General features: G+C 35.1%; 1 protein-coding gene across 1 annotated transcript in view; it reads left to right on the top strand.

Annotated features, from left to right (window-relative positions):
* Positions 1–15,926, top strand: part of c4b (complement C4B (Chido/Rodgers blood group)) — a 36,946-nt gene extending 21,020 nt beyond the window's left edge. Inside the window, exons 21-41 of the mRNA NM_001365137.1 lie at positions 2,351–2,566; positions 2,689–2,740; positions 2,906–2,995; positions 3,101–3,307; positions 5,319–5,394; positions 5,860–6,052; positions 6,165–6,266; positions 7,642–7,804; positions 7,917–8,131; positions 8,226–8,384; positions 9,425–9,484; positions 11,466–11,556; positions 11,678–11,849; positions 11,936–12,026; positions 13,579–13,653; positions 13,742–13,844; positions 14,084–14,173; positions 14,315–14,407; positions 14,552–14,635; positions 15,362–15,494; positions 15,622–15,926. Of these exons, the coding sequence (NP_001352066.1) occupies positions 2,351–2,566; positions 2,689–2,740; positions 2,906–2,995; positions 3,101–3,307; positions 5,319–5,394; positions 5,860–6,052; positions 6,165–6,266; positions 7,642–7,804; positions 7,917–8,131; positions 8,226–8,384; positions 9,425–9,484; positions 11,466–11,556; positions 11,678–11,849; positions 11,936–12,026; positions 13,579–13,653; positions 13,742–13,844; positions 14,084–14,173; positions 14,315–14,407; positions 14,552–14,635; positions 15,362–15,494; positions 15,622–15,763 (2,607 nt within the window). The 3' untranslated portion in view covers positions 15,764–15,926. The remainder of the gene's footprint in view (positions 1–2,350; positions 2,567–2,688; positions 2,741–2,905; positions 2,996–3,100; positions 3,308–5,318; positions 5,395–5,859; positions 6,053–6,164; positions 6,267–7,641; positions 7,805–7,916; positions 8,132–8,225; positions 8,385–9,424; positions 9,485–11,465; positions 11,557–11,677; positions 11,850–11,935; positions 12,027–13,578; positions 13,654–13,741; positions 13,845–14,083; positions 14,174–14,314; positions 14,408–14,551; positions 14,636–15,361; positions 15,495–15,621) is intronic.
* The last annotated feature ends 2,827 nt before the right edge of the window (positions 15,927–18,753 follow it).

Raw genomic sequence — 18,753 nt, 5'->3', positions numbered from 1 at the left:
GGCAAAATACAGGAATTGCAGATATGGAAAATGGAGATTATAATAATAAACTATAGAATACAAACTGTTGCACTCATTGTAAAGTTTTATTGCTGTGAGTTGAGAACATTAATTGTAGAGTAGAAACAATTTTGCTTAATCCTCCTTTACATTCATCCAGTTGTTAAGACTAGGAGTATCCCGCAAGTGCACAGAGACTCCGGGATGCCCGAAAATGAATGATAATTTCTCACAAACCGGTCGTTAAATACATTGCACACAACTCTCCCCCGCATCCCTTCTAGCTCTTCAGGTAGCCTATGTCGCGCGCAACTCACCCCCACCTACTCAGATACGTCGCTCACTCCACCCATGACACCCCTCAACAGGCCTGACACAGACACACACACAGACACACACACAACGTGCTGGAGTGACTCCCCTCAGATTCAACACGCATGATCACGTTCATCAAATTTGCTTAAACTAAGCGTCCTAAAGTATTACTGTATTTCACAAGGATTTTGACACAACAACGCGAAGCATACGCTTTCGTTGCGTTTAATGAGGAAACACGCTAAACTTGGAGGGCTCATGCTGAAAGGCAGAGTAATGCCCTCTTTGACAGCTCGTGACTTCACCAGAAACTTTCTGAGTACATTTACATAAGACACCAATACTCCGATTTTAATATGATTAAGACTATATTCTTTTTAAAATTCTACCGTGTAGCCTAAGCAGTGATTTTATTACCTTAAAGGAACACCGAGTCACGAAATGCGGAGGATTTTCTTTCTGTTCGCCATGCGGTATCAACTTACAACAGAAATCGAAAGTTAAAAATTAAACACCCGAAATTGCATGAAACTCTGGAGAGCCTGGTGATGCGACTAATTGTTTTATACTGAAACTTGCCTTCAAAAAGTGCTTCCTTGGTCTTATCCACATTTCTCGCATGTTAAAAACACGTCCACCACAACAGGAAGTAAAACAAACCTGCAACTGTGTTAATTGCGTTAATTTTTTTTATGCATTAATTTTTTTAAAATTAATCGCATGCGTTAACGCACTAATTTTGACAGCACTAATATATATATATATATATATATATATATATATATATATATATATATATATATATATATATATATATATATATATTATAGGTGGGGGCATAGATATTTTTTTAATAATATATAATAACTGGATAATTGGAATTAAAATGGCTCATTTGAATTCTGCCGAAGGCATTCAGATTATGTGTGCTACCCAAATTATGACTAAATACTAAATATACAGTAAGTCTTTGAGAACGGGTTTCAGCCAGGTGGCACATTAGACCAGGGGCTCATCTCTGGTTTCCAAAATGCATCACAAACTGCTTGAGAAACTTCTACTATCATAATTGGTGATGTAAATAAATGATGTTTATTAGGATGTACTCGTGTTTACAGTTTATTCAGTTAAACATGAATTTTGAACTGTAGGCCTACATAAGCTCGAAACAGCGATTTTTGGTGACCTCAATCCGATTAAAGTCATAACTGAACTAAACAGAAATGGAATTTAAACATGTGGAGTATGCAGATATTTGTGGCATTATTAAAATAAACACCTTCATGTAGGACTTCTCGCCATATTCCCCGATAAGATACACAGCAGCTGTCAGTAAAGGACTGCACAAACACACACACATTGTGAAATGCGGAAGTTTTTGTCTTTCCAGTTAGCATGCGTTAATAAATTTTATAACACTTTCACCAGTCCTTACTCCTTATTTGCTTCTAATACCCCAGTTTGTAACGGGAGCATGAATGAAATGTTCATCAGTTAAAGTGAAACGGCTGAACTGCAGTTAGTCACCCAAAATTACAGGAAAGTCTAAAATGAAAGCACTTCATGTAAGACTTTAATTATATTATTGTCTATTAAGGCAAATAAATAGATTACTGATGTCCATGTAAACGAATAGTCAGAAGAATCCTTGATATAAGTGAAGGATCCAGAAGGACAACCTGCTGATTTGATTCAGAAGGGCATTTTTTTGTCAGACGGCTCACCGGTCAGGTATACATCCGCACCAAAATATCAAGGTGAAAGTCATCATAGCTTGCATAGAATATACCCAGCTCTGAACCCAACTTTGAGATTAGATTAACGGTGATATTTTTATCACGGGTTAAAAGTCTCGCGCTTACGCAGCATGTTAATGCAGATAACAACCCACCACACACACAAATATATATATATAAATCTATAAATTTATAAATATTATAGATATTTAATTAATTTCTTTCTATCCTATAAAAATGGCTTGTAGTGTATTAGTAGATTATTGATTACCAATACAATCTTCTAAATAATTTTTCAGCTTGTTGTGCGCATGCGACAAGTGGATGGTCTTTGTTCACCCGGGTCAGCAACGTCATCATCTTCCGTCAGATTCAGCCTGAAACCAGCATCTTCTCAAACTGTTACTTTCCCTGCTGTCCCCATGGTAAAAGGCGAAATCCCTATCACTATTGCAATCTATGATATTGAAGAAAAAATTGAAGTGGATGCTATTCAAAAGATACTCTTGGTCAAGGTAAGAAGAAGTAGTATGGGGATATACACAACTTTTTCATATACTTTGTTGTTGTTGAAGTTGTAAGGGTGTCATTTCAGTTATTATAATATCACTTATTCTTCTTTTTCTTTATGTCACAGAACGAGGGAGTGGAAATGAGAGAAGAGCTGACTTATTTGATTAATCTAGATGGTAAGATTGTTCACTTATTGGTCACGTCATTTCATTTCTCACCACAGATACTGTATAGATTTTTGCTTTTATAAAAATAAATATTTTGGGGGAATTTGTAAAAGCTCTGTCAGTTTTGGACATTGTAACTTTATCATGTGTAAAATCTGATTTTTGTTTTATCAGGCAGAAGTGATCACCGCTTATCCATCAATGGATTTTTCCCTAACAACACTGTTCCTGAAACTGATGTTAATCTATTTGTCAAACTAGAAGGTCCAGAGCAACAATTTGTTGAGGATGCTTTTAAATTCTCAATTTTTTAAGTCTAATTTATACTCAATAAAAAAAACTAATTGAGCTCAAATTTTGTCCGTGCAGAGGAAATATTTGCCCAGTCCACTGCAGTTCCATTACTTTCATCATCCAAAGTGGAAAATCTGATCCAAGCACCTAAAGGCTGTGGAGAACAGACTATGATCTTTATGTCTCCCACTGCCTTGTCAATCCGTTACCTGGATAAAAGTCAGCGCTGGCTGGAACTAGAAGCAGGATCCAGAGACAAAGCACTGGATTTCATTGAGCAAGGTTTAGTATATCTGTATGCCATAATTAAAAAAAAAAAAAAAAACAGACCATGCCATTTTTATTTACTGCAAAAAACTTAAACAGATTTTTTACTTGTTTCTAGTCTAAGTGTCTAAACATTAAGAATTGTTTTCAGAAATAATAAATCATAAGTGAGTTTTACCTTTAAAAAAAAACAATCTGCCAATGGGATTAGCAAAATCATCTTACGTCAAAAGGAAAAACAAGATTGTTTAGTTTACCCCACTGGCAGATTATTTACATTTTTTAAGGAACAACTCACTTATTTTTGCCATATTATTTCCTAAAACAAAACAAAGTTTTCATCTAGAAAATGCTTCTTGATTTAAGAACATTTCTATATTTTGAACAAAAACAGACAAAAAAGTAAGAAAAGCATTTTTGCATTGTACAAAACAATTAAGGTTTTGAGAGACACATGTACATTACAGTATGATCAAGTATTTTTTTCACAGTCCACACTTTTTGGACCAGTATTACAAACTTTTACAGAAATAAGTCTTAGGGTTTGTAAATAAGATAAAATAAGTAGTTGCAACACAGGTTCACTGAAACCTACTGTACATTCTACATTTTTGTGAAACCGCAAATAAGTGCTTAAACACACATTTGACTGCAATCTGTTGCTAAAATGAACACTACCAAGAACCAGCAACCTTTGTTCCTTTTTACACTAATGATATATCATTATCATGAGCTATTGTGCTATTGTGATGCAGAGATTTTTTAAATTTAAGTTCTTTGAAGTACATTTCCTCAAAGAATGTAAAAGTAATCTATAGGTTTAATCCGCTTGTTAAGTGGTAACATGTTGGTGACATACAGTTGCAGTCAGAATTATTAGCCGCCTTTTGATTTTATTTTATTTTTTTAAATATTTCTCAAATAATTTTTATCAGAGAAAGACAATTTTCACAGTATGTCTGATACTATTTTTTTCTTTTGGAGAAAGTCTTATTTGTTTTATTTTGGCTAGAATAAAAGCAGTTATTAATTTTTTAAAAACCATTTTTGGGAAAAAATTATTAGCCTCTTTAAGCTAATTTTTTTTTTTTTTATATAATCTACAGAACAAACCATTGTTGTACAATAACTTGCCTAATTACACTATCCTGCCTAGTTAACCTAGTTAAGGCTTTAAATGTCACTTTAAGCTGTATAGAAGTGTCTTGAAAAATATCAAGTAAAATATTATTTACTGTCATCATGGCAAAGATAAAATAAATCCTTTATTAGAAATAAGTTTTTAAAACTATTATGCTTAGAAATGTGCTGAAACAATCTTCCCTCCATTAAACAGACATTGGTGAAAAAAATAAACATGGGCGCTAATAATTCAGGGGGGCTGATAATTCTGATTTCAACTGTATGTAATACTGTTTCCGGATCCAAGCCGCCACTCATTTGAGTTGAGAAAATATTTGTTTATGGTCACTTTTTATTTTATATCACACATTAAAGTGAATGTTATATAAACTCATTGTGTACACAATAGTCTCTGGGATTGCTGCATCACAAATACCAAACTTTTAACAATTTATTAAAAAATAAATCACTTTCTGGCCATCGGATATTAGGCATGGACATATATATTGTGATCGTGATTTTCGAAAGAATTAAAGCGTTTTGTAAACGTTTATTATTACCATTTCTACCATTTCATGAGTCTCCCCATACAATTGAATAGAGCGCTTGGACGCAGAAGCTGCTTCCTGTGACGTCACACTTAACAAGCAGATGGTCAGTGGTTTGTTAAACCCTGCTTTGCATGGATGTGAACAAATACAGTAAGACATGTATCTGAAATGTACCAAAAGAACAAAACATACCATAGGTGAGGTATTTATAAGCATTTTTTTAATAGCAGGTATCACTTTGCATTTACAAGCAAATAAATAAAATAGATGAATGATTGCATGCATTTACACAATTAGATTGTGTCAAACTTATGTCCTGCTCTAAAAGTTTAATTCTCACATTTTATTCGCAGCTTATGAACGAATTTTAACATTTAAAAAGACGGATGGATCCTATGGAGCTTGGATACAGACTCCGACAAGCACCTGGTAAATTTGATGTGCATTTAGGCAGTATGGAAAAAGGATGCCAGGTTATACAAATGTGACTTGTTGTGTGCTATGCTTGCCACATTACATAGATATTTCACATGTACATCATATACATATTATAAAATAATCAAAAGAATCACATGTCTCCGACAACACAGGAAGCAGTTGGGTTCTGACTTTTTGGGGTCCCCTGACACATTTTTTTGGTGGTCTGCGCTATTTGTAGTTTTGTGGATTTCTGTATTTGTTGTGAGAATCTGCATGCATGCGTGTTGTCAAATTAATTAATTAATTGTCAATCAGTTTGTCAATGTCTTTTCTATGTACATTACATGAGTTTTTTTTTTACTTGCAGCTCATCTGAACTCTATTAGCTACCAATTTTTTGCTTTGTCCAATAATTAGTTTAGATTTTGAATTATAAAATATGTAATTGATTCTATGGTTTTCAACTTTTCACAGGTTGACTGCACTAGTAGTGAAAGTATTGTCTCTTGTGGCTGAACGACAAATAGAGACTCGTCAACAACATGGAACAACAGAAAGGATGATTTCACAGGAGGACATCCGTCAAGCAGTTACATATTTGATTAAGACACAGAGATCAGATGGGTCCTTTACTGATGCTCATCCAGTCTATCACAGAGAAATGCAGGTCTGCATGCCAGTAAACAAAAGAGTTCTGCTAAAAGCTTTAACAAACATGTCAAAATAGTATAAACAGGAATTGCATTACATTGTGGTGATATTCAGTGTTTCTGTTGTAGGGAGGAATTGGAGGAGTTGAGCAAGATGCTTCTTTAACAGCTTTCATCACAATAGCTCTCTGTCGCTCTATGCCTTTCTTGGACCAAGAAGCAACTGCTGTGGTAAGAACTAGTGATACAATTATTTATACCAGCTGTGGAGACCTAAGCACAGATTAATTCACAGAGCCACAAACAATACATGGCGAAAAAAATTGTATTTGCATTAATTTTTTACAAAAATTGTCAAAGTGAGGACAAATCGTTTTGAAAACTTTCTTGCTACCAAACTTTGCAGATGTGTATTGTTTAATTAATTACACCAAGTGGCTCAAAGTGTGTCAGAAAACACAAAAGTCTTGGAATTACTGTAATGCATATCAAGAAAGATACTCAAATAAAAGCAAACAATGATTTTTTTTACATTACTTTAGCAAAATGAAAATTATATGTATATACCCTGTAGAGCTCCTGATAAACAGAGCTGAGGTGCACATTTAATTCTACATTGAGTTGGACAGCTGTGGTTTTATGTTTTTGGATACAAACCCTTTCAGACAGCTTCCTCTTGCGTCCACATTTACTTCTGTTGGATGCGATTTGTCATTCTTGGTGGTATGCTTATATTACCCTCATACCCTGTGGCTCTTGATACATCACAAAGACTTGCTGTTTTGGTTGCAGGTGCATCATAGATAAGTGCACCGATAATTTGTCCTCTTTTAAACTCTGAAATGTCACCCATAATGCTGTGTGCTTTAGAATATTTAAGCAAAACTGAGCTATTACTTTGCTAATTAAACCTTCCACTCTAGTTTTACTTACTTATACATATATACAGTTGAAGTCAGAATTATTAGCCCTCCTTTGATGTTTCTTTTTTTTTTTCTTTTTTCAAATATTTCCTAAATGGTGTCTAACAGAGCAAGAGAACTTTCACAGTAAGATATATATATTTTTTAATTTATTTTGGCTAGAATAAAAGCAGTTATTATTTTTTTAAAAACATTTTAAGGACAAAAATATTAGTCCCTTTAAGCAAAATTTTTTGATGGTCTACAAAGCAAATCATCCTTATACAATTACTTGCCTAATTACCCTAACCTGCCTAGTTAACCTAATTAACCTAGTTAAGCCTTTAAATGTCACTTTAAGCTGTATAGAAGTGTGTTGAAAAATATCTAGTCAAATATTATGTACTGTCATCATGGTAAAGATAAAATAAATCATTTATTAGAAATGAGTTATTAAAACTATTATTTTTCAAAATGTGTTGAAAAAAAAACTTCTCTCTGTTAAACAGATATTCGGGGAAAAATAAACAGGGGGGGTAATAATTCAGGGGTGGCTAATAATTCTGACTTGAACTGTATATATATATATATATATATATATATATATATATATATATATATATATATATATATATATATATATATTTTTTTTTTTTTTTTTTTTTTTCAAGCTTTAAGCCTGACTGTCTTTTATTGCTTATTAGAGCCAAAGCATCGCTCGTGCCACCAACTTCCTGCTAAAACGGGTTGATAATCTTAAAAGGCCTTATGCATTAGCCATTACAGCATACTGTTTGTCTACCTGCCTCACTGAACGAACCCAAGCACTGTCAGCCTGGAAGAAACTCCAAAGTCTCGGAAAACCAGGTATTGCATCACACTGACATTTTTATCGATGTGTTGAAGATTTAAATATTTATATCTATTGGTCATTCGTTGATTAATTTATTCATTCATATATATTTATCAACCTGACTAGAGGGAGACTGTCTTGTGTGGCAAGATGATGATGATGTGCGACTGGTAAATGAAGCGAAATCTAACCGTGTGCCGCATAGAGTGGCATTAAAAGTAGAGACCACCGCATATGCTCTCCTGACTGCGCTGGCACATAGCGACTTAAAAACAGCACAGTCTGCAGTCTGCTTCTTGTCTTCTCAAGAGAACTATGAAGGAGGTTTCAAATCAACACAGGTGAGAATCAATGACATTTTATTTTCTCTAAATTCAAAAATATTTGCAAAGGTAATATAAAATGTCCACACTAAACTATCCAAAAACCCTTCAGGACACTATCGTAGCTTTGGAAGCTCTCTCAGAATATGCATTGAGTTTACCAGAAACCCCCATCACCACAATCAATGCACAGTTTACTGTTACCGGAAGGTCTGAGATGGAGAAGATGAATTTGGAAAAGAGCGAAAATAAAGTGGAAGCAGAGTTAAAAGTAAGCTGTCTGAATTTAAAACTGACTAATAAGAGCAGATTGGTAATTGCTGGTTTAATGTTTGTGAACACCACATGAACAGCCTTTACTGTAAAAAAATGCAAGGTTCCACACAATTCATTCATGCTGTCCCAAGACAAATTAAGTTAACACTTTTAAAAAAATTATGTTTATTGAAGATAAAAAAAGAAGTGGCCCCAATGAAATCTCAAGAATTGTGTTGTTTCAGCTCATTTTAAATAAGTAGTTTGAACAAGTCAAAAAATATTATTTTGAATGTAAATTTTAACAAAACAGCATTTAATATGAGTTATAAGCTATATCCCTAAAAATGTCCTGAAAATATTTAAAATTGCTGGAATTCTTGTCTTATTTAAGTTCCTTAACAACACACGAACACACACACAAACACAGTTGTAAAGATCTTCATGGGCTCTTCCCTTAGATGTAATGATTTTTATACTGTATATTCTTTTCCCCTATTCCAATCTCAACCCTCGCAGAAAACAATCAGACAGACAAAATACTTCATTCTGTGTGATTTATGAGCAAAAAATTTACCATGAGGTCAGAATTCACTAGTATTGCTTTACTTGTGGGAACATTTGGAATACATACAGTAAATACATATGTTTTTTTTTTTTTTTATATTAAAGCGATAAAATTGAAGAGATCTTTTAGATCTACAATCCTCCAGGTGTCACTGTAAGTTCACATTTTCTTTTCAACAAAGCTGTTCATGAATCAGCTTTATTTGAAAGGTATAGTTCATCCAAAAATGAAGATTCTGTCATTATTTACTCACCCAACGCTAATACCAGTTTGAGTTTACTTCTTCTGTTGAAACTAAAAGATGATATTTTGAAGAATGTTGGAAATTATTTGCCAATGATGTTAATATTTTTTTAACTTTTTTTTTTTTTTTTTTTTTTACCAGAAAATGTATTGGTAATTCTTTTCTGACTCACAGTATAGATGGATCCATGATGCACTTGTTCATTTTTGTTCTGTTTATCACAGTATCTCTTTTGTTTTTCTAGAGACTAGTGGGACAGGAAATAAATGTCAATCTTTCTGGAAAAGGAAAAGCTAAAATGAAGGTAATGGGTTTTTATTAATATTTTTGTCTGTGTGTGTGTGTGTGTGTGTGTGTGTGTGTGTGTGTGTGTGTGTGTGTGTGTGTGGGTGGGTCGGTGGGTGGGTGCGTGCGTGTGTGATTTGAAGTCAGAATTATTAGCCCCTCTTTGAATTTTTTTTTTCTTTTTTAAATATTTCCCAAATTATGTTTAACTGAGCAAGGAAATGTTCACAGTATGTCTGATAACATTTTTTTCTTCTGGAGAAAGTCTTATTTGTTTTATTTCAGTTTGAATAAAAGCAGTTCTTATTTTTTTTAAAAAACATTTTTAGGTCAAAATTATTAGCCCCTTTAAGTTTTTTTTTCGATAGACTGTAGAACAAACCATCCTTATACAATAACTTGCTTAATTACCCAAATCTGCCTAGTTAACCTAATTAACCTAGTCAAGCCTTTAAATGTCACCTTAAGCTGTATAGAAGTGTCTTACACAATAACAAGTAAAATATTATTTACTGTCATTATGGCAAAGATAAAATAAATCAGTTATAATTTTTTTACGAGTATGTTTGGAATGTTTAGATATTAAGGATATATATATATATATATATATATATATATATATATATATATATATATATATATATATATATATATATATATATATATAAATATATATATATATATATATATATATATATATATATATATATATATATATATATATATATATAGGATATAACAAGAATATATATAGGATATAAATATAAAGGATTAAAATATTACAAAACATATTATTTTCTAGCCTACATGAATTTAAAAGCCCCTGCCTTCATGCTTTCTTAATTTATAGAGCCTTTTTTTGTTCATTTATAACAATTTGCTTTTGTATAATGTAATTATTATTAGCAGTATTATTTATTATATGCTTATTTATTATTAATACGCATATTGCATATTATTGTTTTATTAAAAACAAGCTTAGATTTGTCCACCTATGGGGCATAGCATGTGTATTTGGATATAACTCAGTTTTTTGACCACACTTATTATTGTTCATTTATTTGTTTGCTGGAAATTAGAACTGAATATAGAAATAGTTTTGAATCAAATATTTGCGCTTAACAAACAAAATTAATTATTTATAGGGTAATTGATGTCTGTGCATACAAGGTTTTCCTATCCACCAAAGCGAAAGTGAAAGTTAATAATTTGTCTCTCCTTCTCGTGCAGTAGATGCTCTGTTTAACTGTTTTCTTGCTAGTAAAATGCTCAGTTTTTCCACTTACACGTACTTTACGTCATGTAAATAGCAAATACACGATGGCACGACGCAACTGGCTCTTAAAAGGAATGGGAAATGAGACTCTGATTGGTTTATTCTCAAAACACACCTTCACCTCATTAAGAAAATAAACTCAACCCTTTTAGACCATGCGCCACGGCGCAAAGCAGATTTTTACGTCTTTTTATTAGCAAAAGTGGATTCTGACATGCCCTGAATGCATTTGCGCCCTGCGCTTTGCACTTTGTGCCATCAAAATAGAGCCCTAAAACCTAATGGTCTCTATTTTGATGGCAATAGGCAATACACCTCAACACTCCTCACTTTTTATACCAGAACGCCTATGGGTGCACATATGAGCGCAAATGCATTTGCTATTTAAACAGCATGGCACAAAACCTTTAAATGACTCTTGTGCCAAGCTGAAACTAGCAAACAACAATTGCGTCGCGCCTTGCGCTACATTACGCCGGGTGTATGATAGGGCCCAATATCTCAAAATCATTTAAAACACAGACAGAACCTTACAATTCCAAGGTGACGACAACAAACTACAGTGTTATAATTTTGTGAGACTTAAAGAAACATATAAGGGACTTCTTTTAAAGATATAAAAAAATGTGACTGACCCCAAAACAACAAAACTTTACTACATGTATATGTTTATATAGCTCAATAAAATGAATTTCATGAGAATGATTCTGTTCTGATACTGCAGGTGGCAAAGGCTTATTATACTCTCAAGGAAGACGGCAACTGTGCTGATTTGTCAATAAATGTGACTGTAGTAGGAAAAGTGGAATACACATGTGAGTCCAGGCATACTTTTTTATGTTAATCGCTGTGTTATTTTTTGCGGGTGTACAACAGTTCTGCCTTTTTTTTCTTACTCTTTTTTGGGGGGGATTGGGGTGCAAAAATCTGTTTTAGCTGTAGTACAAGAAGATTATAATTACTATGAAGACTATGGGCAGGCCGAAGAGACGAACGAGGAGGAAGATCTCCCTCGGTCAGCCATCGAGTGGTTTGATGCTCGCAGCAGACAAAAAAGAGAGACTTCGAAAAACACGAAGGAGGATGTGGTCTATACAGTGTGTGTCAGGTAAGAGAAACACCATTGTTAAACGTCATTTGAAACACAGTCTGATGGTTTTAATGGTTATTAACATCATTCTTCTTACCTCACAGTCACACACAGGGGAGGAAGCTCTCTGGAATGGCCATTGCTGATATTACTCTACTTAGTGGTTTTGAGGCAATCAATACAGATCTGGAAAAGGTCAGCTATAACCTTAACCAATTACATTTGACATTAACTTGTTTACACCAAGAATGGTTACTATAACAATAAATATATTGAGAGCTCAAATGTGCAAAGTTAAGACTAAAATAGAAGTAGAAAAACAAATTGAGCAAACATCATCATCAGCTTGACAACACATGCACGTCAACTCTTAAAAACTTCTTAAAATTCTTTCAAATGTTATATAACACTTGCAAATACAGAGATGTGCTGCAAATAGGGCCACATTTTATTTTGATGGTCCGTTTGTTAAATTTAAGATAACTTGCATCTAAATGCCAACTAATTCTACTTAGACTAGAAGTAAACTGTTATGTTGTGGTTAGGGGTAGTGTAAAGTGACATGTACTTGCAAAGTTTCTTATAGTCAGTTAAATGTATGTTGAAGGAGCAGTGTCAACAGATATTAAGCAGACAGTCTACTAACACTCAAATAGACCATCAAAATAAAGTGCTATTGCAAATAGTGCAGACCACAATGGAAATGTGTTGTGGGACCCCAAAAAGTCACAAACCTGGCTGCTTCAGCGTCAGCTGTGTGTAAAGTGAGTTCAAAGTTTATTTGAATGTCCTGATTGTGTGGTTCTTTGTTGTTTGTATACTTTTATAATAATAATTTGAGAAATTGCAAAATTAAAGTCCAATACAATTTTATTTTATAAATAACTAAACAGGAAGCAATCAGGTTTTTCACTTTTTAGGATCTTTGACACATTTTTGTTATGCTATTTGCAGCATGATGTTTCTCAGTCTGTTAATGTTTTTCTATTTGAATTTTGTCTTAACTTTAGGAGTCTATTTAACCATTGTATAAATATAACTTTATATGAATAGAATAGGATGAACCCACAAATATAAATATATTGTAGCTAAATAATGTTTTCTGAAACACAGAGTATTTTTTCTTTGCTTTTAAAATATGATGCATCTGTAATGTATTTTAAAGCTTTTTTTGTGATGCTTATCAGTTAAATAAAGAATGGTAAAAACAGTTTACACAAATAAAGTCAATGGATTGCATTTGTGTCCAAGACTTAGGGTCTTTTAACCTAAAGATAAAAATACATTCATCTCCAAAACACAAATTACCATAAGATAATTTGAATGACATCTGCGAGCTTCCTCATCCTTAGTAGACAGAAATGGTCCTAAGACACTCAAAGTCCAGAAAGGTACCAAAAACATCCTCAAAACAGTCTATCTGTCTTGAAGTAAGATGACTTTTTCTAAAATGTCCCTGACATTAGATTTTTTTTTCTACTTTTATGAAGCCTGTATATACTACACAACTGTTGTTCTTGGATGACAATTTTGACTAGCCAGTTATAGGTTATAACAAAAATACAGGTATTAATTTTTATCACCAGGCAGCAGATGACAAAACTGAACCATGTGATTATGTTATGTTTGTATATGCTGGTATAATTAATATAATTGAACTGTATAATTTTTTTTTTTCATTTCTTTGTCCGTTTTGTTTTAACTTCCTTTGTTTTTTTCTCCTTTTCCCTGATTTCCTATGCAACAGCTGAAAGGCCTGGTGGACAAATATATTTCTCACTATGAGGTCACACGTGGAAGAGTACTGTTGTATTTCAATGAGGTGAGATGAGCACAAAAAAATAGACATAAAATTATATCTCTGCATGCTGGATAGACTTTCTTGAACCTGTCTCTCTGTCACTCCTCAGATAGATGGAGGTGAAGCCTGTATTGCATTTGGAGCTGAGCAAAGTGTGCCCATTGGTTTAGTTCAACCTGCTCCTGCTTTGTTTTATGATTACTATGAACCAGGCAAGCTGTTCCTTCATTTCAAGTCAGATGTACCATAACAATACTACTTTTTATAAGTTGTAAACTTCCCCTATTGTATACAAAGTTATATACCAATATACACTGCAACTTAAGAAGGTTATGTTGTATAGGGAGCTATATATTCTAATGATATTTACGTTTTTATACTGGAGTACTTCACACTAGCATACTTTTCATTAAAATTTTTTTCTGATTTGTCGTTGCCATGATGTCTACAGACAGGAGATGTTCAGTGTTGTACAGCGCCCCCAAGAGGAGCAAGATGGTTTCCGTCCTGTGCTCAGATGACGTGTGTCAATGTGCAGAAAGTAGGTTCTTATCTGTTTACCAATCAAACAAACATAAGTTAGCACTTATACATCACTCTGACAACAACTGACAACTGTTTAACATAGAAGGGATTTTTATTTTATTTTATTATAAAAGCCTATTGATCTTCATTTCACCAGGAGGTTGTTTCACAGAGAAGAAAACCATTGAGATGGAAATCACCAAAACTGATAGATTTGATTATGCTTGTTACCATTCCAACACCGACTATGGTTTGTGATTTATATTTATACAAGTAAACACCAATGAAACAAGCACAAAAAACTGAAGTATATTTAACATGATAGATTAAGTAAAAAAAAAACTGTGACTGATGCAGAACTGATTATTATTTTTCTATAATTTTTTCCCAACAGCATTTGAAGTCACTGTGAATTCAGTAACCGAAGAGAGCAATTTTATATTATATTCAACATCTGTGAACGTGGTTCTCCGAAATAGTGAGTAATTTTTCTCTCTCTGTCTCTTTGTGAAGTTTATTTATTAACCAATTTCGAGAGGATCACGTGCTTACGATTGCTTGCTGAGTGGCCATTAATACCCTAAGTCACACATGACAGCCATCTTCATTTTAAAGAATCCCTCCTTCCACCTCTACTCCTCCTTTCTTTTCCTTGATATGGTGGCACAGTGGCCCAGGGGTTAGCACTATTGCCTCACAGAAAGAACGTCACTGGTTCTAGTCCTTACCAAGCCAGCCAATGTTTCTGTGCTGAGTTTACACATTCTTCCGCGCTCACTTGGGTTTCCCCTGGTCTCCCCGGTTTCCTCCCACCATTCAAAAACATGCAACTTAAGTTAATTGACTTATCAAAATAGGCACCATAGACATGCACCTAGTAAGTAGTTATCTCTTAAGAGCAATCACTATCTGTTCATTAGCTACTACAGCAGGGGAGTTTTCGAGATCTACCTGAGTTCAAACTCCCCTCTTGCCTTGCAAACGAGAGGGAGCTTCAGGCTCGAGGATCTTATGAGCTCAGCATGCCAAACAAGCTGTATAATCAATCATCAGCTAAGTGTGAACTTTCAATACAAACTTTCAATACACTTTTTAGCGATGATGTAAAACGAATTCTGGAAATGACTAAAGAAATTACAAACTCTACTGAACTATTTCAATGTACCTGCTGAGATAAATTGTGTGTGTGACCTTTGAACCACAGCGGGAGACTTGAGTGTGAGTCCAGAGAACACACGAGTGTTTGCCAAGAGAAAGCACTGCAAGGGTGAGCTGAAACAGGGTGAGAGGTACCTTATCATGGGCAATGATGGCCCCACCAAAGACTCAAGTGGAAAGTAAGTGCATTTACATTTATAGGTTCGCTAACTTTTTTAACTTTGCCTTTTACACCAGAAAAAAACTCTAAAAATTGCTGGATTTTATACAGTATGACATTAATAGACATTAACTCTTTTCTCCCAGCATGCAGTATCTGCTGGATTCTAAGACATGGGTTGAACAGAAGCTGTCAAAATCAGTATGCCAAGCCTCAGTCAAGAGAAAGTACTGCAAAGAACTGAATGACTTTTTGAAAGAGTACCAAGTTAATGGATGCAATCTGTAGGCAGTACTGCAATTTGTAATATCTCCCATGTAATGTAATATCTCAACATCATTACAGCAGAAATCTACATTTATCCTGAATTGTAAAGTTGCTTGCTGTGGATTTCAATAAGACATACTGTCCTGTCTGTCACAATTTTCTCAAATAAATGTGCTTAATAAGAGTGTTTTTTATCCTATTACTGACTTTATATAGTGTAAAGGATTACTTTACTTAAATTACAATTCTGTTATTAATTACTCACCCTCATGTCATTTCTGGGAGCTTTGTTCATCTTTGAAATCCAAATTTAGATATTTTAGATGAAATTCGAGTGCTCTATGAGCCAAAGATTAAAACTGTCCCAAAACATTTAAAGTTCAGAAATCAGCAGAAAACACTGTCAAAACATTCCATGTGACTTCATTAGTTCAAGCTTGCTTCAGATCCTTCACTTCTCTGAAGAGATCACAACTGCTACTGAGCTCCTGACTTTCAGAGTTCCAGTATTCCTCTGTCTGCCAAGATGTCTGATTGCAGCCATTCAGCAACCATTCAAGCAATGGTTGAGCTGGGTCTTCTCTCCTGTCCTTGGGTGCTTCACTGGCCATTAAAAGAGCAGTCTTCTAATAGAACAGCTTCCATTAAGAGAGCAGTCTTCTCTAAGAGAGCAACACCGTTGGTGTCTTTTTAAAGACATTGTACCAACTTTGTAGATTCCTGTCACCGGATAACAGTCATAGTCACTTCTCCAGCCTCCAGCTTAGCATTTGGACTGACTAGATGGGTTCTATGTGGGGCCAAGAAATAAGGGAATAAATAGGGGTCAAACAACAAAAAGTAAGGTCACGAATCTTGGTGTTATTCTGGAGTCAGATATGAATTTCAGTAGTCATGTCAAAGCAGTAACTAAATCAGCACACTATCATCTCGAAAACATTGCAATAATTAATTGCTTTGCTTCCAGTAAGGACTTATAGAAACTTGTTCACACTTTTATCCCAAGCAGAGTGAATTATTGTAATGAACTCCTCACTGGCCTTCCTAAAAAGGCAGTCAAGCAGTTATAGCTCATCCAGAACACTGCTAAAAGGATTCTGACCAGAACCAGAAAATCCAAGCACATCACACCTGTCCTCAGGTCTTCACACTGGCTCCCAGTTACATTCAGAATAGATTTTAAAGTGTTACTACTTGACTATAAATCACTAAATGGCCTAAGATGCCATTAATCACAATGCATTACAGATATGTACATTAAATACAAACCTAACAGATCCTTCAGATCATTAGGATCAAGTAAATTGGAAATGCCAAGAGTTCAGTCAAAGCAGGGTGAACCTGCCTTCAGCTATTACGCACCACGCTGCTGGAATCAGCTTCCAGTAATTATCAAATGTGCTCCAACATTAGTCTGACAGATCACACTGTTAAGTCTTTCTTTTCTATTTATTCCTTTAAAACTTGTTTTAAGACATTTTAGTCAGTTTTTAATAATTTTTAAGTATGTTAATCATTGGTATTTTGTTGTTTCTTTTATTTTTGTTTATGCAAAGCACTTTAAAATACCATTGTGTATAAAATGTGCAATATAAATAAACTTGCCTTGTCTTTCAGTGCCTTGACTAAATCCCCCTAGACCCTCCTTCTTCCTGAAGGTGTATGGATAGCTTGTACAGGCATGGAGAGTGCTTTTTCCACCCAGTCCTCAAGCTCAGTCCTCAATGTGATATGAAGCTGTCCCACTGGTGGAGTGTGCAGTTGCAGGAAACATTGTCCACAAACCACCAACTCCTGATGATGGGGTAAGCTGAAGCTCCCTATCCAAAACATGTAGCTTCTTTGTGTCCCACATGGCCAGAGCTTACAGTGCTGTGGGCCCGGCCACCTCTGGCCAACATGCCATGGACATGTACCACAACCTCCTTCTAGCTCAGCCGCTCGTACCCTGTGGAGGGTGATGGCAATCTGAGTGGTATAGGAATGCCACCTTTTTGTCATACCCTGGTTGATGTGCTGGATGTAGACAAGACTCACCTTTTTGACACCCAAAAACCCAGGAGTTCTTGTCTCAGAAGGCAGCTCATCTGCTGGCTTTCTCTGTGCTGGCTGCTTCTTGCTGTCCACCTGTGGCCTAAAAAAGTGGCCGCATTGAGCACACCCATGGGAAGAGGATGCTTCTGCATTAGGGCATCACAAAGTTAGATAAATGGACTGCAGAGTTCCTGAGATGGAGGAAGAAAAGAGAGTCCCAGGGAAAAGAGGGACTGCTCCTTCCCTTGTGGAAGGCTGAGGATTCAATTTGTGACTAGTCTGCAGCACAACATCGAACTGCTGGACAACCAGCATCGGTGCTCAAAGTATAAGGTGCTTTCCGAGGAGATCTTCCACTTCAAGCTGCCCCACCAATGGTGCATCAGTGATTGCAGTGGTGGTGCTGCTAGAACAGGCTATGTCAGCCTTATTATTGCTGCTCGACATGTCATAGACCTGAAGGACACACGCTGTCATATCTCAATGTTCAATTGTCACAGACCTCGCTGGACTCATGGCCCTACAATGTGTCTTCATGCCAGGCTAGTGCTGGTCAGAGGGAACTCAACAGGTGATACAGTGATCCCACTGAAACATTTTCAGAGACTTCTGGGGCATATGCAATGTTGCTTTTGTTACATGTGAGACCACTTCAACACTCACTTCAGGATTGGGTCCCAAGTTTAGCATGGCATGCGGAGACACACAGAGTGACCATTACTCCACTGTGTTACCATACACTTAGTCTCTGGAGGCATGTTGTCATAATAGCAGATCCTTCTAGCTTGGAATGGAGTGTCATGTAACAAACATGCAACTGTTAGTTTGTAAACCAGAATCTGTTTACATTGGCATATCCATTGCCTGGAGTTGTTGGCAGTGTTTAGCTAGAATTAAAGCATGTGTTGGTCATGAAGGACAGCATGGCTGTAGTGTTGTATATGAACCGTAACAGCTGTATACATTCCCGCCCATGT

The sequence above is a fragment of the Danio rerio genome, chromosome 16 (genome assembly GCF_049306965.1).
Source record: "Danio rerio strain Tuebingen ecotype United States chromosome 16, GRCz12tu, whole genome shotgun sequence".
Lineage (NCBI taxonomy): Eukaryota > Metazoa > Chordata > Actinopteri > Cypriniformes > Danionidae > Danio > Danio rerio.
Note: the sequence above shows the minus strand (reverse complement) of the source record. Positions and strands in the feature narration are given on the sequence as shown.